The sequence below is a fragment of the Dermochelys coriacea genome, chromosome 1, assembly GCF_009764565.3.
Source record: "Dermochelys coriacea isolate rDerCor1 chromosome 1, rDerCor1.pri.v4, whole genome shotgun sequence".
Classification (NCBI taxonomy): Eukaryota; Metazoa; Chordata; order Testudines; family Dermochelyidae; genus Dermochelys; species Dermochelys coriacea.
In genome coordinates, this window is record NC_050068.2 from 271,400,637 (window position 1) to 271,422,684 (window position 22,048).

The 22,048-nt window shown below is 40.4% G+C and overlaps 1 protein-coding gene across 1 annotated transcript in view; it reads left to right on the forward strand.

The window, feature by feature from the left end:
- Positions 1-22,048, forward strand: part of EEA1 (early endosome antigen 1) — a 140,665-nt gene that overhangs the window by 15,912 nt on the left and 102,705 nt on the right. The window contains 1 exon segment of the mRNA XM_038401122.2: positions 5,450-5,542. Within this exon segment, the coding sequence (XP_038257050.2) occupies positions 5,450-5,542 (93 nt within the window).

Genomic DNA, 22,048 nt, shown 5'->3' on the forward strand with positions numbered 1-22,048 from the left:
GTTCCTCAGTGCCAGGGGGTGGGGGTATACAAGAATAATATTTGGGCATAACCTTTATGTACTGTGTGGCAAGGTCGTTCTGCCTCAAGTTCATAGAGTTTCAAGGTGAGGAAAAGTAGAGTAATAACAAGATGTGTATTCTCATTCCTCCTTCCTCCCACTTGTCTAAGATAGATAAGTCTTCGTCTGGGTATGTGCACGTTAGAGATGAAATTTTGCAATAGGAGTAGGTGAAACCAGCAGCATTTTAGTCCTGTAAGCTATTTGGGGAGGGGACCATGTTTTCCTTTATTTTATGTACAACATCTAGTATTTTGTGTGTATTACCGGAAACAAATTCTTAATTATTAGAATTGAAGAGATTTCTTCTCTCTTCCCAGTGGAATCTTTTGATTTTTTTTTCTCGTTTCTGGATAACACAAAGGTGCTGGAAGCGGTATGACAGTCCTTTTTCAAAGTCCTGATTTCATTAGTTGAAAAACAGATGAAACCTAGAGCACATTAATGGAGCCAAGGATTATTGCCCATTACTTGGAGGCTAGCCATTTAAAAATGCACACATACATAACTCGTTCAAAGCACCTTTCCTTTTCACATTAGTCTCACATAGAATCAGATCCTGACTATTAGACCCTACAGATCTTATGGGTGTCAATCTCAGAGGGCTCAATAGCCTAAGGAGTGCCAATACCAATCTTGCTCAACACCCATGATGACATTGGGCTTCATTATCCTCTTGCTTATGCAAGGGGAATTCCATTGACTTTAGCAGAGCTACTTCTTGTTTACACCAGTATAAGTGGACAGTCAGACACATTGTGACAATCTGGTCCAAGTAGCAATTTTGCTGGTCAAGTACAGAGAACCTTTTCTATTAGTCCCCCTCATCCATGCTGTCAAGGACTCCATTTTGTTGTCGTTTACAGTTTGAAGGGCTATTACTATGGGCCATTGGGTTCTTGGTTATAAAAAATGGTTCCACCTCTACTTCTGATAAAAACCTAAATCCCCTTCTGCCCACATCCATCTCATGTGAAGTTGAGGGGAGAAGTCCTCCCTTTTTCTAACTAGGAACAATAAAGTGGGTGTTAGGATCTTTTAGTTTTAGATTATAGGTTTTTACTCTCATTGCTTTCTCATTCCCATGAAGAAAAGGAGGTCTGTTTCCAATGCCGATCTCAACAAATGTTTAAATAAAACAAAATTAGTATAGTATAATATAGTAACATAATTCCTTCTCTTCACAAGATTGCTTTGGAGTTGGACACTCAAGATGATCCTTCACCATATCAAGAAGGCTAACTAACACACATGAGATATCTAAGGTTCAAGTTAGGCAACAATAATTTCACGTACAAGTTGCTCCTGTTTGGACACACTGTTCTTTCACCAATTCTTTATTAGTGGAATTTACTCACCTCTGTCATCTACAACTTCAGGAATATTCATACTTAAACAGTTGGTGTATTAGAGCTTATTACCACAACATGAGATTTGGGCGTGGTTCAGAAATCCCTGTCAGAAGGTTTTCTGGTACACTGGAGTCAGTGCTTCTATGCCTTTACCCTTTGTTCCCTTTATTGCACCACAGCTAATTCTAGGAGCCCAAATTTGGGCAAGTCTGTTCTTGTTTTCAGATCTCTTTGCTCTGGGGAGAGAATCACTAAGGCCTGGTCTACACTGGGGGGCAGGATCGATCTACGAGAATCGCGTAGCTGAAGTCGACGTATCTTAGATATCAGAGTAGCAGCCATGTTAGTCTGTATTCGCAAAAAGAAAAGGAGTACTTGTGGCACCTTGGAGACTAACAAATTTATTTGAGCATAAGCTTTCGTGCATCCGATGAAGTGAGCTGTAGCTCATGAAAGCTTATGCTCAAATAAATTTGTTAGTCTCTAAGGTGCCGCAAGTACTCCTTTTCTTTTTGTATCTTAGATCGATTTAGAATCACTCACTTCGCATCCTTGTGGTGCAGGATCGATGGCAGCTGCTCCCCTGTTGACTCCGCTTCTGCCTCTTGCCCCGGTGGAGTTCCGGAGTCGACAGCAGAGCGATAAAGGATCAATTTATTGTGTCTACCCTAGACGAGATAAATTTATCCCCGATAGATCGATCGCTACCTGCCGATCCGGCAGGTAGTGTAGACGTGGCCTTAGACTCTCAACCTGGCAATTAGGATCTTTGGACCTTAGTTGAGGGAGAGTTATATTTAGATGAAATCTAGTAAAATTTATTAGCAAGTTTCCAGTTCTTCACATGGAAGACATATGCTTTAAACATAAGAGTGTTGCAGTAGTTTGACGTGAAGGTTGACTATTGACTGACTGTAGATGTAGTTGTAGCTCAAAGGGTGTGGATGTGAGTTAGAAGCTGTTTGTCATCAAGAAAGGAAAGGATAATTAGTGTCTTAAACGTATAGAAATGTTCTTACATCACATGTTATATCATTTAATCTTGTGCTAATATTCCTGTGCATGGGGTGTCTCCCCAGGAATACAAGGAGACTTTCCTGCTCTCTTTGCTGCTGGATATTTCATACCTTTCTAGAGAACAGTGATGTCAACAATTTAGCCCTCCTTGAGTATCTTGCCCATTACTTTTACAATGTAATATACGCAAAAAGAAAAGGAGTACTTGTGGCACCTTAGAGACTAATAAATTTGTTAGTCTCTAAGGTGCCACAAGTACTCCTTTTCTTTTTGCGAATACAGACTAACACGGCTGCTACTCTGAAAAATGTAATATACCTAACCCTCCTCTCCCGAACTATTATCACATTGCTCCCCACTTTGAAACCTCCACTGAATCGCCACGTGTTAGCAGAACTTTATACAAAAGATATTAGTTACTATAAAGAACACTGCTGTTACAGAAGAATATGTAAAATTGTTCATAATTTGTGGGTGCTATTGTGTTATGAACTTCAGATAGCTTCTTCAGTGCAGCTTATCTGCCACATGAAGCTTTTGTGTCTGCCTTCAGGGCCTTGCATGATACCTTTGCCCCTCCCGACTTATCTGACCTCAATTTTTGTGTTGCTCCCTGTCCCCTTCGTTTCACCAGTGTTGCCAGCCTTGATACCTTGCTTTCCTATAACAGTCTCTGTACTTTCTTCCATCCTACTCCCTATCCGTGGAATACCCTTTCTTTGTTTATACTAATCTCATTTTTAAATCCCATCCTAAGACCTACTTCTGTTGTGAAATCTATAGGAAATTAACAGGTTGGTAAGAAAGCAATGGATGGTAGCTGATACAATGTAAAAAAAAAAAAGTTATGAGAAATACCAATACAAGTGCCAGGCATCACCTTGATGTATATATTGTGTTTATATATCATATTTCTTTCTTCCACCTTTGATCCATTTTTTGCCTTTTTAGATTAAAAACTTTTAGAGGTAAGGGCTATGTCATCATCTTCTGTGGTTAGAAATCTTCTACCATATTATGGATGCTGCTGCATTCTAAATAATAATTTTATAGCTAGAATGAGACTATATTGTTCTCTCATGTTGTTTTTTGTCTTCTTTCATGTTTCCAGCAAATAGGCTAAGTAATGAACAGGACACAAAATGGATAAACTTGTAGCCATGGCCATTTCAGCAACAACTAAAGGGGGAGGATGCAACAAGAAGAGGTTCTCTCTTCTCCTATCTCTTGTCATGCCCACCTCTGTTAGGTGCAGTGCATTCTGCTAATCTCCCCCTCCCACAACCCCATCCTATTTGATCTTCAAAGACTTCTTTAAGGTGTACTGTATGTTAGCAGCAGTACAGTAATTAGAGGATAGATTTGATTAGATAGATTTAAAATTATATTTAATTACAAATACAAATCTGTAATCCTGGTGGGGGAAAAAGGAAATAGAATATTATTTATCAATACAAGTAGAATCTATACTTCAATTTCAAACTAAGGGAGAAAATTACATTGAGGCATCTTTATAAAGGACTAGTTATTGATTTGTTTAAAATTTAAGATTTTGAAATATTTTTCCAAGACAAATAATGCTAGGATTTTTCCGTTTCTGAAGTCTGTAGACAGAACTTATTCATATAGCTCTCTCTCTTTACTTTAAAATTCTGTATGCATAAAGTGTGAATACCTTATATAAGATCAAAAATATTTCCAGATTGCCTACAAAATTACAACATCAGTACTTCATTTGGGTTCTAGCCCTGTCAATGCAATTCTTAAAGTAAACTTTGATTTGGCTCTAGATTGGGAGTAATTGATGGTCAATGGTTCAGAGACCAAAAGTAAAAATTGACTATAAGAGTAAACAAATCCTTGTTTTTTCAGAACAATCTGGACTCACACAGAATTTAAGAGGGAGAAAAATTTTATGCGATGGAAGATTTTTTTTTTTTAATTGGCTGTTTCAATAGTTTTCCTTGTTGTGGAATGGGTTTCAGAGTGGTAGCCATGTTAGTCTGTATCAGCAAAAACAACGAGGAGTCCTTGTGGCACCTTAGAGACTAACAAATTTATTTTGGCATAAGCTTTCGTGGGCTAGCGAAAGCTTATGCCCAAATAAATTTGTTAGTTTCTAAGGTCCCACAAGGACTCCTCGTTGTTCTTGTTGAGGAAGTTTGCCTTGTTGAGGATGCTAACTTTCTTTTATGATTCTGATGAAGCAGTGGAACTTTTCAGCAAGAGATTCATTTTTCCTTCTCTTATCTACTTCAAAAGTAGGATGAATTGGATGAGGATTAGTAACCTGAATCTATTTCATGAGACTTTGAATGAAGTAGTGCTTACTTAATTTATTTACTGATTTGAAATTGTAATTTGGAAAGAAACCTATACTGGAAGCAAATGAAAATATACAACTTAATTTTATAGATTCCTTGTTAAATAAGCTAGTCTAATTTAATTGGAAGTTTGGTATATGAAGCAGTTTTAACTTTAGTTTTCTACTTCTCCTCTATATTGAAATTTGTGATTTGTAAAATAATGTATTTTTATTTACTTACTACCATATCAATGGGTCTACTTTTGTCAGCTTTTCTACTGAATAATCTGACAAGTATAAAAACATTGTTGTGTTAGTTATCCAAACTCCACAGTTTGAAGAGTAGTATGTTAGTATTGTTTAAGAGGCTAAATTTTAATTTCTAGGATTTTTTTGTTGAATAACCATTTAACTGTATTTAGCTGTAATTTGAATAAGTGAAGTTTCACTTAGTTCTTTATGTATTAAATTCTTATATATTGTTGTGTATTGATCTATCTAATAAATACTTCTTACTCAAGTGATGATGTAAGGGCTTGGCAGTAAATTTGGATTGTATGCTATTGCATTGACTATTTATGCAGTGTTCTTGTCAGTTTGTTCAATTTACTGTGGATATAAAATCTTAAAATTATAAACACATTTATAAAAGATTCTTTTTTGCAACATAGACTTCAGACTCGGTTTAATAAAATTTATATTTCTTCCATTTCAGACTCCAGGCAGAGTTGGGTCTCAGAGCTCGGATTCGGATTCCTCTGCAACCCCAGGAAATGCAGTGGATGTGAACAATGAAAGTACTTCAGAGGTACTGTCGGATAACAATATATGGGATTAGGTTCTTACACTTGGCACCTGATTCACCTCTCTTTGAGAGGGACTTTTAATTAGACAAAATCTGTGTAAATGGACAAATGTGTTGTACCAGGAAATTAAAAAATGTTTCATAGCATGCATACATTAGTGAGTTGAATTTGTGAAGTTTGCTAGCTTAACATGAGCAGACATATTCTCAATAGGCTTCATAGTGAAATATTAGCCCATATGCGGTTAAGTGTGAACAAGAAATATATGAAATATATTGCTAATATGGAATAATTTCATCTCAGAACTTTGAGTAAGGTAATATGATCCTGTGAATTTGAGTGAGGCATCAGTGATTCTACATTTGATATAAAAAAGAACCTGCATATTGGTGTATTATTCTTCAGATACATCAAGAATTGCTAAAGAATTGTGTGGTGTCTGTGGTTATGCAGTCAAGTTGCTCCGAGAACTGATAAAAAACTCAGGCATAGGGCTCATGCATCACTTGCTTTTTCAAGCTATTCTCTAATTGTCTTAAGAAATGCTTAAATAAGTTGACTAATGCAGTGACTAGTGGCAGACTGGATTGTTCCTATAATATAGTATGTTTGAAATTCTCTGTGGGCATGTAGTTAAGTGCAGTGGTGAATTTAATCTCTACAATAAAGTATGTTTCCTTTGTGTTGAAGAGTCTAAGTTAATGATAGGTGAATCTCAGAAAGTTTAGATATTTACAATATCTAACCTCAAAATCTGTTGTGGTCTCCTACCCAACTGGCCAAAAATGTTCCCTCCCTGCGATCCTTCTTTCCATGTACATTGTGATCTGCTGCCCATGCCTATCATAGCCAGACCCATTGTAGGACATCTGCTTCTCATTTATAATCCCATTTGATCATCTAGTGTTATGTGGAATTGAGTCGCAATGGATCATTCATTCTGTTCTAGGCAGGCAGGTTTATCTTTCTAAATCTCCCAATCCAGATCATTGTAAGATCTGAATGGAGACAATAACCTGGGCCCAACAGAAGATCTGGGGATCTATGTAAACTATGTCTACACTACAGAATTAAATTGACGCAAGTTATGCCGACAATCATAAACTGCTATAATTACAGCACTTGTGCATGTTCACACAACGCTCCTTGTGTTGGCGGAATATGTCCACAGTTGGTGCTCTAGCATAGGGAAAGAGAGCAGCGCACTGTGGGTAGCTGTCCCATGTCATGCAAGGGACATGACACTGAGGAGCACTCCCTTAATGGAGGCTTTCATAGCTGTGTATAAGTCCAGATGTCATTAGGGAACGTATCCGAAGGGGTGGTGTGAAAGGGGTACTGCGAGATGCAACGACCGTGTGTGGGAAGGGCATGGTAAGCAGTTCTGTATAGGCTGCAGGGGAAGGTGAGCACACGTGTTCTGACTGCAGCACAGTCAGGGACTTCAGCATCTCTGGTCCTCCATCAGTTTTATCATTTGCTCCTGGCCCACTAAAATACGTTCCTAGCTGTGCTTCCTTTCCAGGCTATCTATTTTCAGTTTTTCATCAGTTGTGTTTCTTCATGCCCTGTGCTCATCTGCGGTGTCTGACGATGCGCTGTCCCTAAACGTGTCCTCCTTGCTCCTCCTGCGTTGCTTCCTTATCTGATGGAGGCACTCCGTTGGTGTGTAAGGGGTTCCCCTGAAGGGCACATCTGCAGAAGCACAAGAAGCAATAAAGAGAGGCAGCAATAAACAGAAGCACTCACAGCATTGAATCATTATAGTTAAATTCACCTCTTTCTCACTCATTCTCCACTGGCAAGCATACAGCTCATCGAGTACCCTAAATATGGTGAGTTCGGCCCAGGGCGGAGGGAAGGTCCAAGATGGGACAAAGGGTCTATGTGGCTTTTTAAGAGGATCACTGCAAGTGACTAGGGACGCTATTATAAATTCTGCCACCATTTTCTACAGGTAGGGGTAATTGAAGCCGATATCTCACTCCCGAGGGTAAACAAGGATGCAAGGGTGCATCTCCGGCATTCATGCGGCTTCAGACCAGGTCCCTATGCTGCTTGTCTGTGTGTCAGTTTGGTCCCTGCACAAGTGATTGCCGATTGACGTGACAGTGTTTCCTACAGTGGGGGAAGAAACAAAGCACTTCTGCCAAGGAACCTTAGGCAGAGGATTTGCAGGTACCGCCAGGAAAATTTCCTAGAGATCTCTCGGGAGGATTCCTGTGAAATCTCAGTGTGAATTAACAAACTTTTCTGCAGGGCCCACACTGCTTAGCTATAGGGGAATGGGAAGCAGATGCAAGCACTGCTAGTCCTGTATATTTCTATCCCTTAACCCACTTCTACCACACTAAACGAAAGAAAGGTCAGCGCTATCTCATGTAACTGAGTAGTATCAAATCAAAATGAGCGCTTACCAGAGCTCGCCTCTTGTGCATCATGCACACCAGAGCTGGAGTGCTGGGACTGGCTTGAACCCTCTGTACTCGAGAAGAGGTCCTAGCTTGCCACGCCTACCGGACGACCTTGTCACCTGTCCCACCTCATCCTCCAACTCCACTTCCTCATCCACCATTTTGTCTTCAGGGTTCAGGCCACTGTCTCCAATTCCCCCCGAAGTATCCACGGGGCTCTTGTTGGTGGAGGTGGGGTTGTTGCCGAGGATGGCGTCCAGCTCCTTGTAGAAGTGGCAGATTTTTGGTGCAGCTCCAGAGCAATGGTTTGCCTCCCTTGCCTGCTGGTATGCCTGCCTCAGTTCCTTGATCTTCACATGGCACTGATGCATGTCCTGTTCGTGGCCCTTCTTCAACATGCCAAGAGAAATCTGATAGTAGGTATCTAAGTTCCTACAGCTGGAGTGGAGTTGGGACTGCACAGCCCCCTTTCCCCACCAACCCAGCAGGTCCAACAACTCTGGTGTACTCCAAACGGAAGCATGTTTGCTGCAGAGAGCCACCATGATCAGATGGGAAGATGCAATGTTAACTGTTGATACCAAGCAAACAGAAAGTGGAATTTCAAAAAATCTCAGTCCTTTAAAGGAGAGGGGTGGATACCTGTGTACCTGGCTGCAGGGCAGCGGAGTTTGAACTGCTGACCACGGTGGTCAGCTGGGCATTGTGGAACACCTCCTGAAGGCCGTTTACAGCAACATAATTAAACTCAGTGTCTACGGTGACACTGCATTGATCTAGCTTTGTCGCAAAAAACTCTACGCCTGTCGTTGAGGTGGTTTTATTTTGTTGCAGTAACAGGAAAGTTAAATCAGTGGGATGAGTGTTGTGTGTACACCTTCACTGTTTTGTTGATGAAAGCTGACTTTTTTCGGCAAAACTCTGTCGTGTAGACAAGGCCTTAGATCTCACGAGTCTTCAGTAGATATCAGGATTGAGTTGAAGGGGGCTGGAAGAGGAGGAAGAGTTAATTTAATTGAATGGATCCAAATCTTGGAGTTACTTTTTCAGGTTAGGACTAGGGCTGAGGTCAGGAAGCTGTTTTCAAATCAATATGTCTGAGTATCTTATGCTTAAGGTAATTCTGATATGAATATGTAGAATTTTTTAAATCGTGTAAGAAAGAAACACCCTTGTAATTCTCTCTGTTCTTTTCTTCATGTGCTAGGTACACTGTGCAGTGAAAACCCTAAACAGAAAATCAGATTAGTGTATCAAGTATGTAATTAACTTATGCAGAAATACATATCCATCTTTGTAACCTTCCCATGTGTTAAATGATAATGCCAGATGTATTCTAGCCCAGCACACTCTTTCTGCTGTGAAACATTACCTGTGCATTTACATGGTCCTGGTTTAAAACTAGTAAGACATTTGATTCTGTGTGCATCTATCCGAATGCCCATGTATACATTGGTGACTTTATCTTGCCATTTGGTGTTGATTATCTGGCGTAAACAGCGTAGGTGGAGACTAGTTATTTAACCTTTTCTCCTGATGAGCATCAGTTATCCATGTTCTACCAAGTGTGACAGCCTGGCTCAAGCACAGATGACTGCGCTGGCTGGGCCATCTGAGTAGGTTTGAAGATGGACGCATACCCAAGGACATGCTATACGGGGAGCTATCAGAGGGAACAAGAACAACAGGACGTCTCAAGCTTTTCTATAAATACACATGCAAGCGAGATATGAAGGAATTTGGAATTGATCCTGACCATTGGGAAACCTTGGCAAGTGATTGTAACAAGTGGCGCCAACGTCTCCCATCAGGACGTCAAAGTCCATGACAGGAGCTGGCTCTTACAGCTTGAAGAAAAAAGAACCCGTAGGAAGCAAGCAGTTCCCAACCAAGAAACATATATTTGAAACAACTGCCAAAGGTCATGCAAATCTCGGATTGGACTATTCAGTCACATGAGATATTGCAAACCATCTACATCATAGGCTGCAAATCCCACCATCTCTTGCAGACGAAACGATGCCAACTATGTGTACATGCATTTCCCATTTTACGCAAACAAGAGACATGCACAGTTTTGAAAACTGACCTCCAGAAGTTAGCTTGCGTATATAGCTTTCTATTTTTTTTAAACAGATTCTGTAATAAAGCTTACAAAAGCAAAATAAACTGAAAAGTAGGTTTAACTAATGCAATTTGAATCTTGGATCTCTACTCTTATTTTCCTCTTTCATCAGTGAGAGAGACTCATTATTAAGGCATTGCACTCTTTTTGATAGACTTAGAATCATAGAATCATAGAATATCAGGGTTGGAAGGGACCCCAGAAGGTCATCTAGTCCAACCCCCTGCTCAAAGCAGGACCAAGTCCCAGTTAAATCATCCCAGCCAGGGCTTTGTCAAGCCTGACCTTAAAACCTCTAAGGAAGGAGATTCTACCACCTCCCTAGGTAACGCATTCCAGTGTTTCACCACCCTCTTAGTGAAAAAGTTTTTCCTAATATCCAATCTAAACCTCCCCCATTGCAACTTGAGACCATTACTCCTCGTTCTGTCATCTGCTACCATTGAGAACAGTCTAGAGCCATCCTCTTTGAAACCCCCTTTCAGGTAGTTGAAAGCAGCTATCAAATCCCCCCTCATTCTTCTCTTCTGCAGACTTGTTAGCACATACTTCAGACAAGGGGCCAGAGGAAAGGTACTTCTGATGTTGCAAGATTTTCTTATAGCTGTGTGGATTTAACTTCGTAAGTTACGTTGTTGAACACGGTAGTGCAGTGAACAGGTGATCCTTTAAACTGAGGTAAATGATCATTTTGGGTGACAAATGTGTTGTAAATGTTGCTAATTGGTTAAAGCTGTTCTGAATTAAAAAGAAAGGTTACTAGGGTTTTTTTGTTTTTGTTTTTAACAATTTGTGTAAAGTGCACTCTTACCTTGGTTACAGTTTCTTCAGAATTTAAATTTTTACTTCCACGTGCATATTATTGCCTCACTGTTCTGAATCCATAATAATAGTGCTTTTGCTAACAGTACTGAGATAAATTTAAAAAGCCCTTAAAAAACTGCTTGCCATTTAAGAAATAACTTAGGAGAAAAATAGTTGGATATACTTTGTATAGCTCCACATCAACAGATTTCTTTTCAAAGGGACACTTTCTTCAATTTTTTTTCCCTGAAACTGTTTTTACCGTCTGTTTTTCACAAGGAGCATTTAACATTACTGTAACTGAAGGAAATGAGAAGAAAAAAAAAGTATAGTACAAATGTTTGCCAGAAAAACTTTGACTGAACCCCCCCCCTAGAAAATGTGTGAATTGTCATCACTCTTCTGCAAATGTTGACTTGAGTCCTCTTGTTCATGTACTATGGTATTCCGGCTGTTTCACACCCTCTCCCAGTTTATTTTTATAAAAGGTCTAAAAGCAATGTTACAAAATTTCATGTCAGACCTTTGTACAGAACTTTGACCAAGGCTATATCTACACTAGAGCGCTTACAGTGGTGCAGCTATACTGATGCAGCAGCGCCACTTTAATATCTCTCGTGTAGCAACTCTGTTGCTGTTGACATAATTTAACCACCCCCAACAAGTGGTGGTAGTTATGTTGTCAGGAGAAGCTCTCCTGCTGACATAGCGCTGTCCACACCGGCGCTTAGTTGGTGTTACTTACGTTGCTCAGGGTATGCTTTTTTCCCCACACCGTGGGCGACATAAGTTGTACTGATATAAGTGGTAGTGTAGACATAGCCCTGGTATTTTACAATGACTATGTCATGATACATTATGCATAATGTGCCCCTTTGTAGTGTGGAGCAGTATCAAAGGCCTATTAAAACTGATGAAAACAATTAACAGAATGAATTTACTGCCTACTGTCAAAGCTCAGTGTCTCAGATATGTTTTGTTTTTCATTTACTTAACAACATTCTGTTTGTCTTCTCTGGGTTTTGGACTCATGATCAGCAAAATTTCATCTTAAGAAACTTACTGAAAAGTAGTAAGCACCAGCTTTGTTTCTTTCATATAAGCAGTAGCATGCTTTTTAAGAATTTGAATACATATTTGACAATTAAGGTGCTCTTTCTGTTTATATTCTTAATTTAAAATAAATGTACATACCTAAAAGTTACTGTTTCACAGGGCTTCATCTGTCCACTATGTATGAAAATGTGTGTGAGTGCCACTGGTCTGTCTGAACATTACCAGAATGAACACATTGGGACAGAGACAAGAAGACAGGAGCATCATGACCTGCCCGCTGTTACTGTGGGTCTTATTTATTTTGTTTGAGTGCCTTGATAATGGGTTGCTTAAAATAAATGTCTTTCCTTTCTGGTTGCTTGGGTACCAGCCTCTTTCACTTTGTTTCTTGTGATTCCCTGCTGTAAGGAAATATGGGTTGATCTTTTTATGCATGTTTACAAGAAGGTATCTCTTGAGTTGCCTTCTTTTGTTATCTTTCTGGTTTGCAGCTGTCTTTCATGTGGAATTTCTGTAATATCAGAAATTTGCATTCACTTTTTTAAAAACAGTTTTTGCATGATTGTTCTCTGAATTAATATACGTTACTTTTGCATTAGTTAATGTACTTTACTTTTGCGTTAGTCACAATAATGAACCTAAGTATAAGATTTGGGAAATCATTTATACAGTTAAATGTTTTAGAATTTCTGTTTAGCTATTGTGACAAAGTTCCTGCTCTACCTTGGTGGGTCATGCGCTTATTGGCGGATTTGCTCGCCTTGGAGCTTCACGGCAGCCTCAGCTTGGCCGTTTTTCTGAACCCACAGTCCAGGTCGACTCCTTCTGTGTCTGACCAGGAGTTGGGAGGATTTGGGGGGGAACCCAGGCCAGCCCTCTACTCCGGGTTCCAGCCCAGGGCCCTGTGGAGTGCAGCTGTCTAGAGTGCCTCCTGGAACAGCTGTGCGACAGCTACAACTCCCTGGGCTACTTCCCAACACCTTCTTTATCCTCACCATAGGACCTTCCTCCTGGTGTCCGATTCTGCTTGTACACCTCAGTCCTCCAACAGCCAACGTTCTCACTCTCAGCTCCTCGTGCCTCTTACTCCCAGCTCCTCACGCACACCACAAACTGAAGTGAGCTCCTTTTTAAAACCCAGGTGCCCTGATTTGCCTGCCTTAATTGATTCTAGCAGCTTTTTGATTGGCTGCAGGTGTTCTAATCAGCCTGTCTTAATTGTCTCCAGAAGGTTCCTGATTGTTCTGGAACCTTCCCTGTTCCCTTACCCAGGGAAAAGGGACCTGCTTAGCCTGGGGCTAATATATCTGCCTTCTATTACTCTCCTATAGCCATCTGGCCTGACCCTGTCACACTATCTACTTTACTCTTAAGACAGACTTTAATGGGAGTCTGGTTTTGAAGTACAGTTATAATTTAGTTAGGAGGAGATATTTCAATAATATTCAGGGTAGGAGGAATAGGAACTTTTAAAAACCATTCAGAATTTTCCCTTTAAACAATTTTACTAAGAAGTTCCAAGTACACTGACAAAATCACAATAAAAAACTTCCTATAAAACAGTTCTGAGATTTAGAACACAATCATTTTATTTTATATCTCTTTGAGAAAATGTAAAAGCTTTTTGTTTAAGTAGCTCTTGTGTTTAGAAGTATATTTAATAATTCTTCCATCCTTCAGTGTGGTGGTAATTTTATGTTGGTCAATCTTCTGGTAAATCAAGTCATTTTTCCTCAAAACTCATGGACATCAGATACTGAAATGATCAGTTGCAATTAGTCATGTGCCTAAATTATCAGAAAGGTACAGCCCCTCCTCTTCTTCTCTTCCACACCCCCCAGGGGAAAAGCACCCAAGCCACCCAGGTTCTGCCCTTTCTGGAAAACGTTAAAGGTTTTAAAAAAAAAAATCACTTCCATTCAGGGAAAACAGAACTGCTGTGAAGGAATGGGACTAGGTGGTTTTTGGCCATCTGACAGCTATGTGGTTTGATACACAAGTGGACCTATTTACAACGTGGAGCATCAAGAAAATTATAGCATTTGGCTCCAGATATTGGCACTAGTGGACATTGAGGGTGAACTACTACTTTTTTCCTGGGGTTAGACGAGCTAATGTGTTTTTCTCCAATTCCATTATGTTCTAGGAAGATCATGGTGGCCAAGTGAGCCTTGTTTCATACAGCAGGACCTCTGCAAACTAGGGAATCACCTTAACTGTTCCTGTTACAATTTCAGGATGTTCTTGCCAGGGCTGCCTGGGGAAGATGGAACAGATGTGTGTATTCACAAGCAAATAACATCCAGGCTTTGTCAGGTTATCTGATTGTCGTCCTCCCCACCCCAGCTTTCAGAGAGTCTGAGCTAGATTGTCTTTTGGGGATGGGCTGCTTGCCACTTATTAAATGAGACTGGAGGCCAGAGGAGGATCCTTTTGCCTCCCTTCTCCCAGCATCACTTTTGCATGTGTGTGAAGAGATCGATTGTTTCAGTGGTGTGAACTATATGAAGTTGTATGTTTTTGCCCTTTTTATTTCTCCATTGGGAAGTTGATACTATGGTTGAAATGTTGTAATTTAAGTTATTTTATTAATTTATTGGTACTTTGCAACATTGAGTGCTTGTAGGACAGTCCTTGCAGAGGAAACTTTACAGCCAGATGACAATTAAATTAGGGGAAGTGATCTTTGTCCCCTGTTCGGATGTCTGGGGAGTGTGATGTCTCAGGACAGTGAAACTCACTAGTTGGGACTCCAGGCATTGTCCTGAGATTTCTCTAGATCTCGTTACAAGGATCAAGTGTATGCTGGTTTATTGTTGAAGTGAGCTGACCAAATTTTTGTAAGTCATATGGCCAAATTGGTCCATGGACCAGCAAGAGAAGAACAAGGATACTCCTAATTATCAGTTGGAATTAGGTGTTGCCTTTGATTAGGAGATGGGCTGCCCTTACTGCAAGAACTATTCTTTATTTCCATATCAATGTTGATTAAGTTAAATAAAGTGAGGCCTTTGTGTACCATGCTGTTCAGACAAAATGCAGATGTCTTCGCTAAGGCATGCTTGGTAAATTACCACTTACCTGTGGCATGTCTGAAGCAACCAGACCTTGAGTGATTGAATTTAGTAGCCAGGAACTTCAGTAGACTGAACCTTAAACAATGTAGCTACATGCATAAATTAGTAGGTTTCCTGCTTAACTTGTGGTTATATTCTGAAAAGTAACTGTGTAAAAATGATTTCATAGAATTCAGTGTATGGTTTTTTTTGTCAATTACTCCATAGTGAGTCGCTGACCAGTAAAAGAATAACTTTCTTCTAATTGGCAAGCCCTGCACACTCAACCTGGTATTTGAATTTCAAACTCAGCTGTTTCTGGCTCATGCCTTATCACCAGTAATACAAACTCTACAAGAAGAACTTTGTTAACAATTATGTTTAAGTGCTTGCCAGAATAGAATCTATCTACTTTTTCTGAAGCTGCATTGACTTTGCAGTGCTACCAGGAGTAAAAAGTAATAGGAACTACCTTTGTTAGAAAATTAAATGGATGAGATGCTTAAAAAAGTATGGTGCATATATGTTGAGTAAGTGTCATTTTTATGTAACTTCTCTGATCACAAATGAGTAAAGTCAGGAACTCCTCCATCTCTTTAGAATACAAGTGGATATGAAGAATGCAATTTAAAAAAAAATGCATCAGAAGCAGGAAGCCTGCCAGTCAATCAGCAGATCTACTGGATGATCATGGTGTTAAAGCAGCACTAGAGGAAGATAAGGCCGTTGCAGAGAAGTTAAATGAATACTTCGCAGTGGTCTTCACTGCTAGAGGATTTGAGGAGATATCTACACCTGACAAATCTTTTTAGGTGACAAATCTGAGGAAATGTCCCAAATTGAGGTGTCCATAGAGGAGATTTTGGACCAAATTGAAATTAAACAGTAATAAGTCACGAGGAGCAGATGGTATTCACCCAAGAGTTTTGAAGGAACTCAAATACGAAATTACAGAACTACTAACTGTGGTATGTAGTCCTATCATTTAAATCAGCCTCTTACCAGATGTCTGGCAGAGAGTTAATGGAAGGCTGACTTCTAAAAAAGGCTGCATAGGTGTTCTTCGCAATTACAGGCTAGTAAGCCTAACTTTAGTACCAGGCATATTGGTTGAAACTATAGACAAGAATAGAATTATCAGATACATAGATGTATACAGTATGGTTGGGAAGAGCCAACATGGCTTTTGTAAAGAGAGATCATGCCTCACCAATCTATTAGAGTTCTTTGGAGTTGTCAACCATCATGGGGAGAAGAGTGATCCAGTTGGATAGCGTACTTGGATTTTCAGAAAGTGTTTGACAAGGTCCTTTACTGAAGGTTCTTATCCTGTGACTGCTTACTTTGCTTAAGAGGGAAAGGCCTCTCATGGATCAGTAAGTGGTTAAAAAATACAAACGAAGCATAGGAATAAATGGTCAGTTTTCACAGTGGAGAGAGATAAATAGCAGGGTCCCTAAGGATCTGTACTGGGAACAGTGCTCAACATATGCATAAATAATCTGGAAATGGAGATAAACAGTGAGGTGGCAAAGTTTGTAGATGGTACAAAATTACTCAAGATAGTTGAGTCCAAAGCTGACTGCGAAGCTACATAGGGATCTCACAAATTGGGTTATTGGGTAACAAATAGCAGATGAAATTCATTGTTGATATCTGCAAAGTAATGCACATTTGAAAACATCCCAAACTGTACATATAAAATGATAGGTTCTATATTAACTGTTACTATTCAAGACAGAGACCTTGGAGTCATCATGGATAGTTCTCTGAAAACATCTGCTCAAGGTCCAGCAGCAGTCAAAGAAGCTAACAATGTTAGGAACCACTAGGAAAGGGATAGATAAGACAGAAAATATCATCATTCATTATAGAAATCCATGGTACACCCACATCTTGAATACTGCATTCAATTGTGGTTGCCTCAGCTCCACAAAGACATATTGGAATTGGAAAAGGTCCAGAGAAGTGCAACAAAAATGATGAGGGGTATGGAACAGCTTCCACAAGAGGAGAGAGAAAAAAGGCTGGGACTGTTCATCTTAGAAAAGAGATGACTGAGGAGGTATATGACAGAGGTCTATAAAATCATGACTGGTGTAGAGATAGTGAATAGGGAAGTGTTGTTTTATCCCTTCACATAACACATAAACTAGGGGTCACCCAATGAAATTAATAGGCAGCATGTTTAAAACAAACAAAAGGAAGTACTTCTTCACACAAGTCAGTCAACCTGTGGAACTCATTGCCCGGGGATGTTGTGAAGACCAAAAGTAAAATTGGATTAAAAAAATAATTGGATAAGTTCATGGAGGATAGGTCCCTCAATGAGTATTAGCCAAGATGGTCAGGAATGCAAGCCCAAGCTCTGGGAGTCCTTATGCTTCTGAGTGCCAGATACTGGAATTGGATGACAGGGGAATGGATCACTTGATGATTGCTGTGTTCTGTTCAATCCCTTTGAAGCATCTGGCATTGGTCACTGTTGGAAGGCAGAATACTGGGCTAGATGGACCATTGGTCTGATCCAGTGTGGCCGTTCTTATGTTCTAATAAAAATTTGCTTTACATCTAATTGTGATTTGTTGCAAAAATTGCTGTTTGTATTAGGGAGTAAGAGTACTGTTTACAATCTGAAATTTGGTAATTTAGCATAGCTCTTAAATTCTGTGTAGCTGTAGTAACCAATACCAAATTGTATAGCATATTAAAAAAATAAACCAGTTCAGTTATATTTATTAGTCTAATATCAGGGGATAGAGAATAGAAATTGCTTTTGTTTTAAAATATGGTGTTTATAAAAATGGGGGACTAATTGGAGTGATTTTTGAACTAAGATGTTGGAGCAGCACCCGTCTCCAGTGCTCCATATACCATACCAGTGCACCTGAATTCCATCCTGTGAAAACCCTACTATTATATCCCTGAAATTCTTTTTGAGAAGGGGCTTAGGCTATGTCTACACTACACAGCTTTTAGCCACACGCCTGTGTTGCTACGGCTGTGCCGCTAAATGTCATGCAGTATAGCCACTATTTGTTGGCTCTCCTGCCGACAAAAAACTTCCACCCCCAACGAGCAGAGTTAGCTTTGTCAGCAGGAGAGCGCTCCTGCCGACAAAGTGCTGTTCACACTGGCGCTTGTCGGTAAAACTTCTCTTTTTTTGCGGGGTGTTTTTTTAACAGCTCTGAAAGACAAAAGTTTTGTCATTCAATTGCTAGTGTAGACAAAGTCTGAGTGGGGAAGAGTTTGCCCCTGAAAAGATAAGGCCACATTGAAAACTTCACTGTAGGTCTGGCTTCCAATGAGGGGCAAGTGGCTATGAAATTCCGGTATAAAGATAGGAGATGATCCTCTATAAAGACTGAAAGCATTATCTACATCATTCCCCCTACCCTCCAAAGCCAGATGTTAGCAGAAAAAGTAGCAGAGAAGCAGAAGCTATTCAGTTCTGTGAATGGTCTTTCTGTGCTATGTAAACTGTGTCTAAATCAACATTAAAATAGTTCTTTGGAATGGTTAGAGATTAGGAGGCTTCTATAATAGTATTCTGCCAGTAACACTCATTGGGTTTTATACAATGTTTATTTCAGTCTGTACACTGGAACTGTTTGTGGGTCTGTATATGTGTATGGGATGGTGAAGATTGTGGAACCATTGCAAGTTATATTGATACAATTGAAAATATATGTATTGTAATTGATCACAAGGAGTGTTTCTGCCCAGTGCTGCTTTTAGTGTACTGGCTTACTTCCCAAAGGACACTCCATCGCTGCAATGATGCATGAGAATATTAATGCTACCCTAAAACGAATTTGACATTTTAATTCAAATGGCTTCTGTATTAGTTGCGAGAGGGTGACAAGACACCTGGAAATTCAACTAGGTAACCAAGGCTGAATCTTACTCTTTGAAATATATGGCTATAAACGTAGGCAGGATGTTCTGATATAGCTCTTGTTGTAAGATTTCTCTTCCAAAGATGATAAGGTAGCTTAAACTGTTTCCCTGGAGAGCACAATGTTTGGTGAAGTTTAGGCCTTAATAGCACCCTCCTTTACTCAGTTTCTTTAGAATTTCTTTCCCTCTGCCTAAAGAGCAAGTCCCAGACTTGTAGAAATGTCAATTACAGGAGTTTTTAAGAGTTGCCATGCCACACCATTGCATACCTAACGGCAAATGGAATCTTTGTCTGCTGTAAGAAAAGGAGTACTTGTGGCACCTTAGAGACTAACAAATTTATTAGAGCATAAGCTTTCGTGAGCTACAGCTCACTTCATCAGATGCATCAGATGGAAATGCATCTGATGAAGTGAGCTGTAGCTCACGAAAGCTTATGCTCTAATAAATTTGTTAGTCTCTAAGGTGCCACAAGTACTCCTTTTCTTTTTGCGAATGCAGACTAACACGGCTGCTACTCTGAAATTTGTCTGCTGTGTAATCATGGGATGAAAAATGTTAAATCTATTTCAGATTGCTTTGGTTATCTTTTGGGAGTTAAAATACTGCATACATTTTAAAATATATTTAGTCAGTGCCCAGTGGCAAATGTGTTTCATAAGGAATATTATAGGTATTGCACAAGATACCACTTGGTTACTCCCCCTACCCCCCAATATACAAAAGAGCCAATTTAATGAAAATCAGACCTGAGTATGTCTAAACAGCAATTTAAGCCCAGGTTTGGGCCTGGGCTCAAGCCAAGCCCTTCTTGCATCCACACTGCAAATGTGCTAACCAAGGGCTTGAATGCAGGGTCCCAGGACCCTACAGGTTGGAGGGTCGAAGCCTGTGTTAAGCTGGCACCTAGGATCTGAGCCCTATTGATTTCCTATGTACATGTGGCCCCAGCTTGACTCAGGTCCTGTAAGTCCTCTGACTATATCTCACAGTTCCTGGCGGCAGAGCAGCAGTGCTGCAGGCAGACAGTGCAGCATACCGGAAGCACCATTATTGTCTGGCTGAGCATGCTCCCCCTTCCTCCTCCCATGACAGTTGCGGCGGTGGCTCTGGCTCCTCCTCGCTGCTGCATGGAGCTTATCCGGAGCAGGGAGAAAAGCTGACAGACAGGAGGTGGCTCCCGGTTGCCAGGATGTTGGAGTCATCTCTCCCCTGGCAGGGCTGCTCCCCCTCCCTGCAGGGCAGCCGCTTAGTCCCTGCTCTGCTTGGTAGCCCTTGCCTCCAGGCCTCCAGTCCTCCCTGGGGCTGATTGTGCAGGGGAGCTAGGGCAGTGTGCACTGTGATGGCAGTGAGCAGGAGCCAGCCCCAAGACTTCCATGCAACCTCCTGGAAATCCCTTCTCTCTGCCTCCTGGTGGGCAGCAGGGATGGGAATAAGGGATCCCCAGGGGGTGCATTTCACTGCTCCGCAACGGCAGCAGCCAGGTGAGCGTGCCTTTCTTCTGAAACCTACATTTTATGTCAAACTTCAAAACAGACAGTAATAAATAAAACACAAAACACTCATTGAACATCTCATTTTAAAAATTAAGAATTGAAAAGTTTCATGTTGGTAGTTTGACAGCTCTGGATACTGATGCCCTATTTACCCTCATAACTGGTGCACTCAGGCATTTTCCTGCTCATGTGACTCAGCCTAGAGCTGGAGAGCTCAATTTTCAGATTTAGATGGTAGTTCAATATAATGCCTTCTCAAACTGCAGTCATTCTATTGAGACAGCCATCAAAGGAACTAATTATGCAGTTTATGTACTTGTGCACCTTAGGGTCACAAGTCCCATCAATAGCACCACCACAGTTAGGAAACAGGTGGGCAGTAGAGCTTTCCCACAGTGCATCATGTTCCTAGAGCTAGAGCGTTGACATTGGGGGAGGCTCTAGGATCTCTGGGATATGGTTACTTTGACTCGGATCTGTGCACTGCAGTGTGGGTGCCAGAGCCCTAGGTTTGAACAGTGGCCAGAAAATGTTCAACCTAGGGTTAAAATGGAATGTAGATGCTCAAGCCCAGGGTCTCCTGATACCGGTCAGCTGACTTGAGTCCCACTAACCCTAGGCTTATATTGCCGTGTAGGCATAGCCTCTGTTACATAAACATCAAGGGTCTCAGATCCTTATCTTTCTTGCCCCCACTTTCAGCTTTAAATTGGCAAAAAATATTTCTTGACATATTTTTTTAAAAAATAGCTCCCAAGCTGACATTTTGTTCAGTAACTTGATTAGAGGTTGAGATTTTACAGTTGAACTAAAACCCCCTTATAAAAAGGGTTTGTTAGAAAAGCTCTCTGAAAAAGAAGCCAGATTTTCAGATGGCATAAATTGGCATAGTTCCCATTAAGTCTTCAGCCTCTGCAAGTTACTGATCAAAGTGTCAGCTTGGGAGCTGCTGCTGCTGCTTTTTTTTTTTTTAAATAGTATTTGCTGATTTTAAGCCTTATGGGGCAGGATGTTAATCAAATGTTAATTCTGGCTTCAATGGCGCTATCCCAATATGAAATCTCGCCCTAGATCTATATATCTGAGAAGTAACTTTTGGTCATGAATATGATTGCTTTAGCTTTTGTATCATGCACTATAAGACATGTATATAATAAAAATCCAACTAATTAAACTGCATTTGTATTGTGGTCAGCACTTAAACACCTCTCATCTAACTAGGTGATATATATTTCTGTGCGGGAAGGCATTGAGCAGTTCTCCAGGACACTCAGTTGATCCACTTGTTGTGATAATTGACTGACTTACAACCTATCTCAGTTGGATTCATAATTGATTTCTGTATACATGCAGCACGAAGTGCAAGTCATTTTTATCTTTTTTGTGACCTATTTTGAAGATACTTTTCTAAAGGAGGCCAACAATTGTCATGGATGCCCACATATGCAAGTGGAGGATTTAACTGCACAATGGGAGGTGCACAGCTAAATCCTCCTTATGCCTTGCATCTAAATTTTGCCCCACCCCCAAAATGTGATGCTGTTACAGTACATTTGCTTGCTGTCTATGCCGAGTGAAAAAAGAATAAAACCTTTGCTTCTGATAGCGAGATCAAGCCTGTTGTCATTGTCTTAGTGAGAGCTTCCCAGAATTTCTC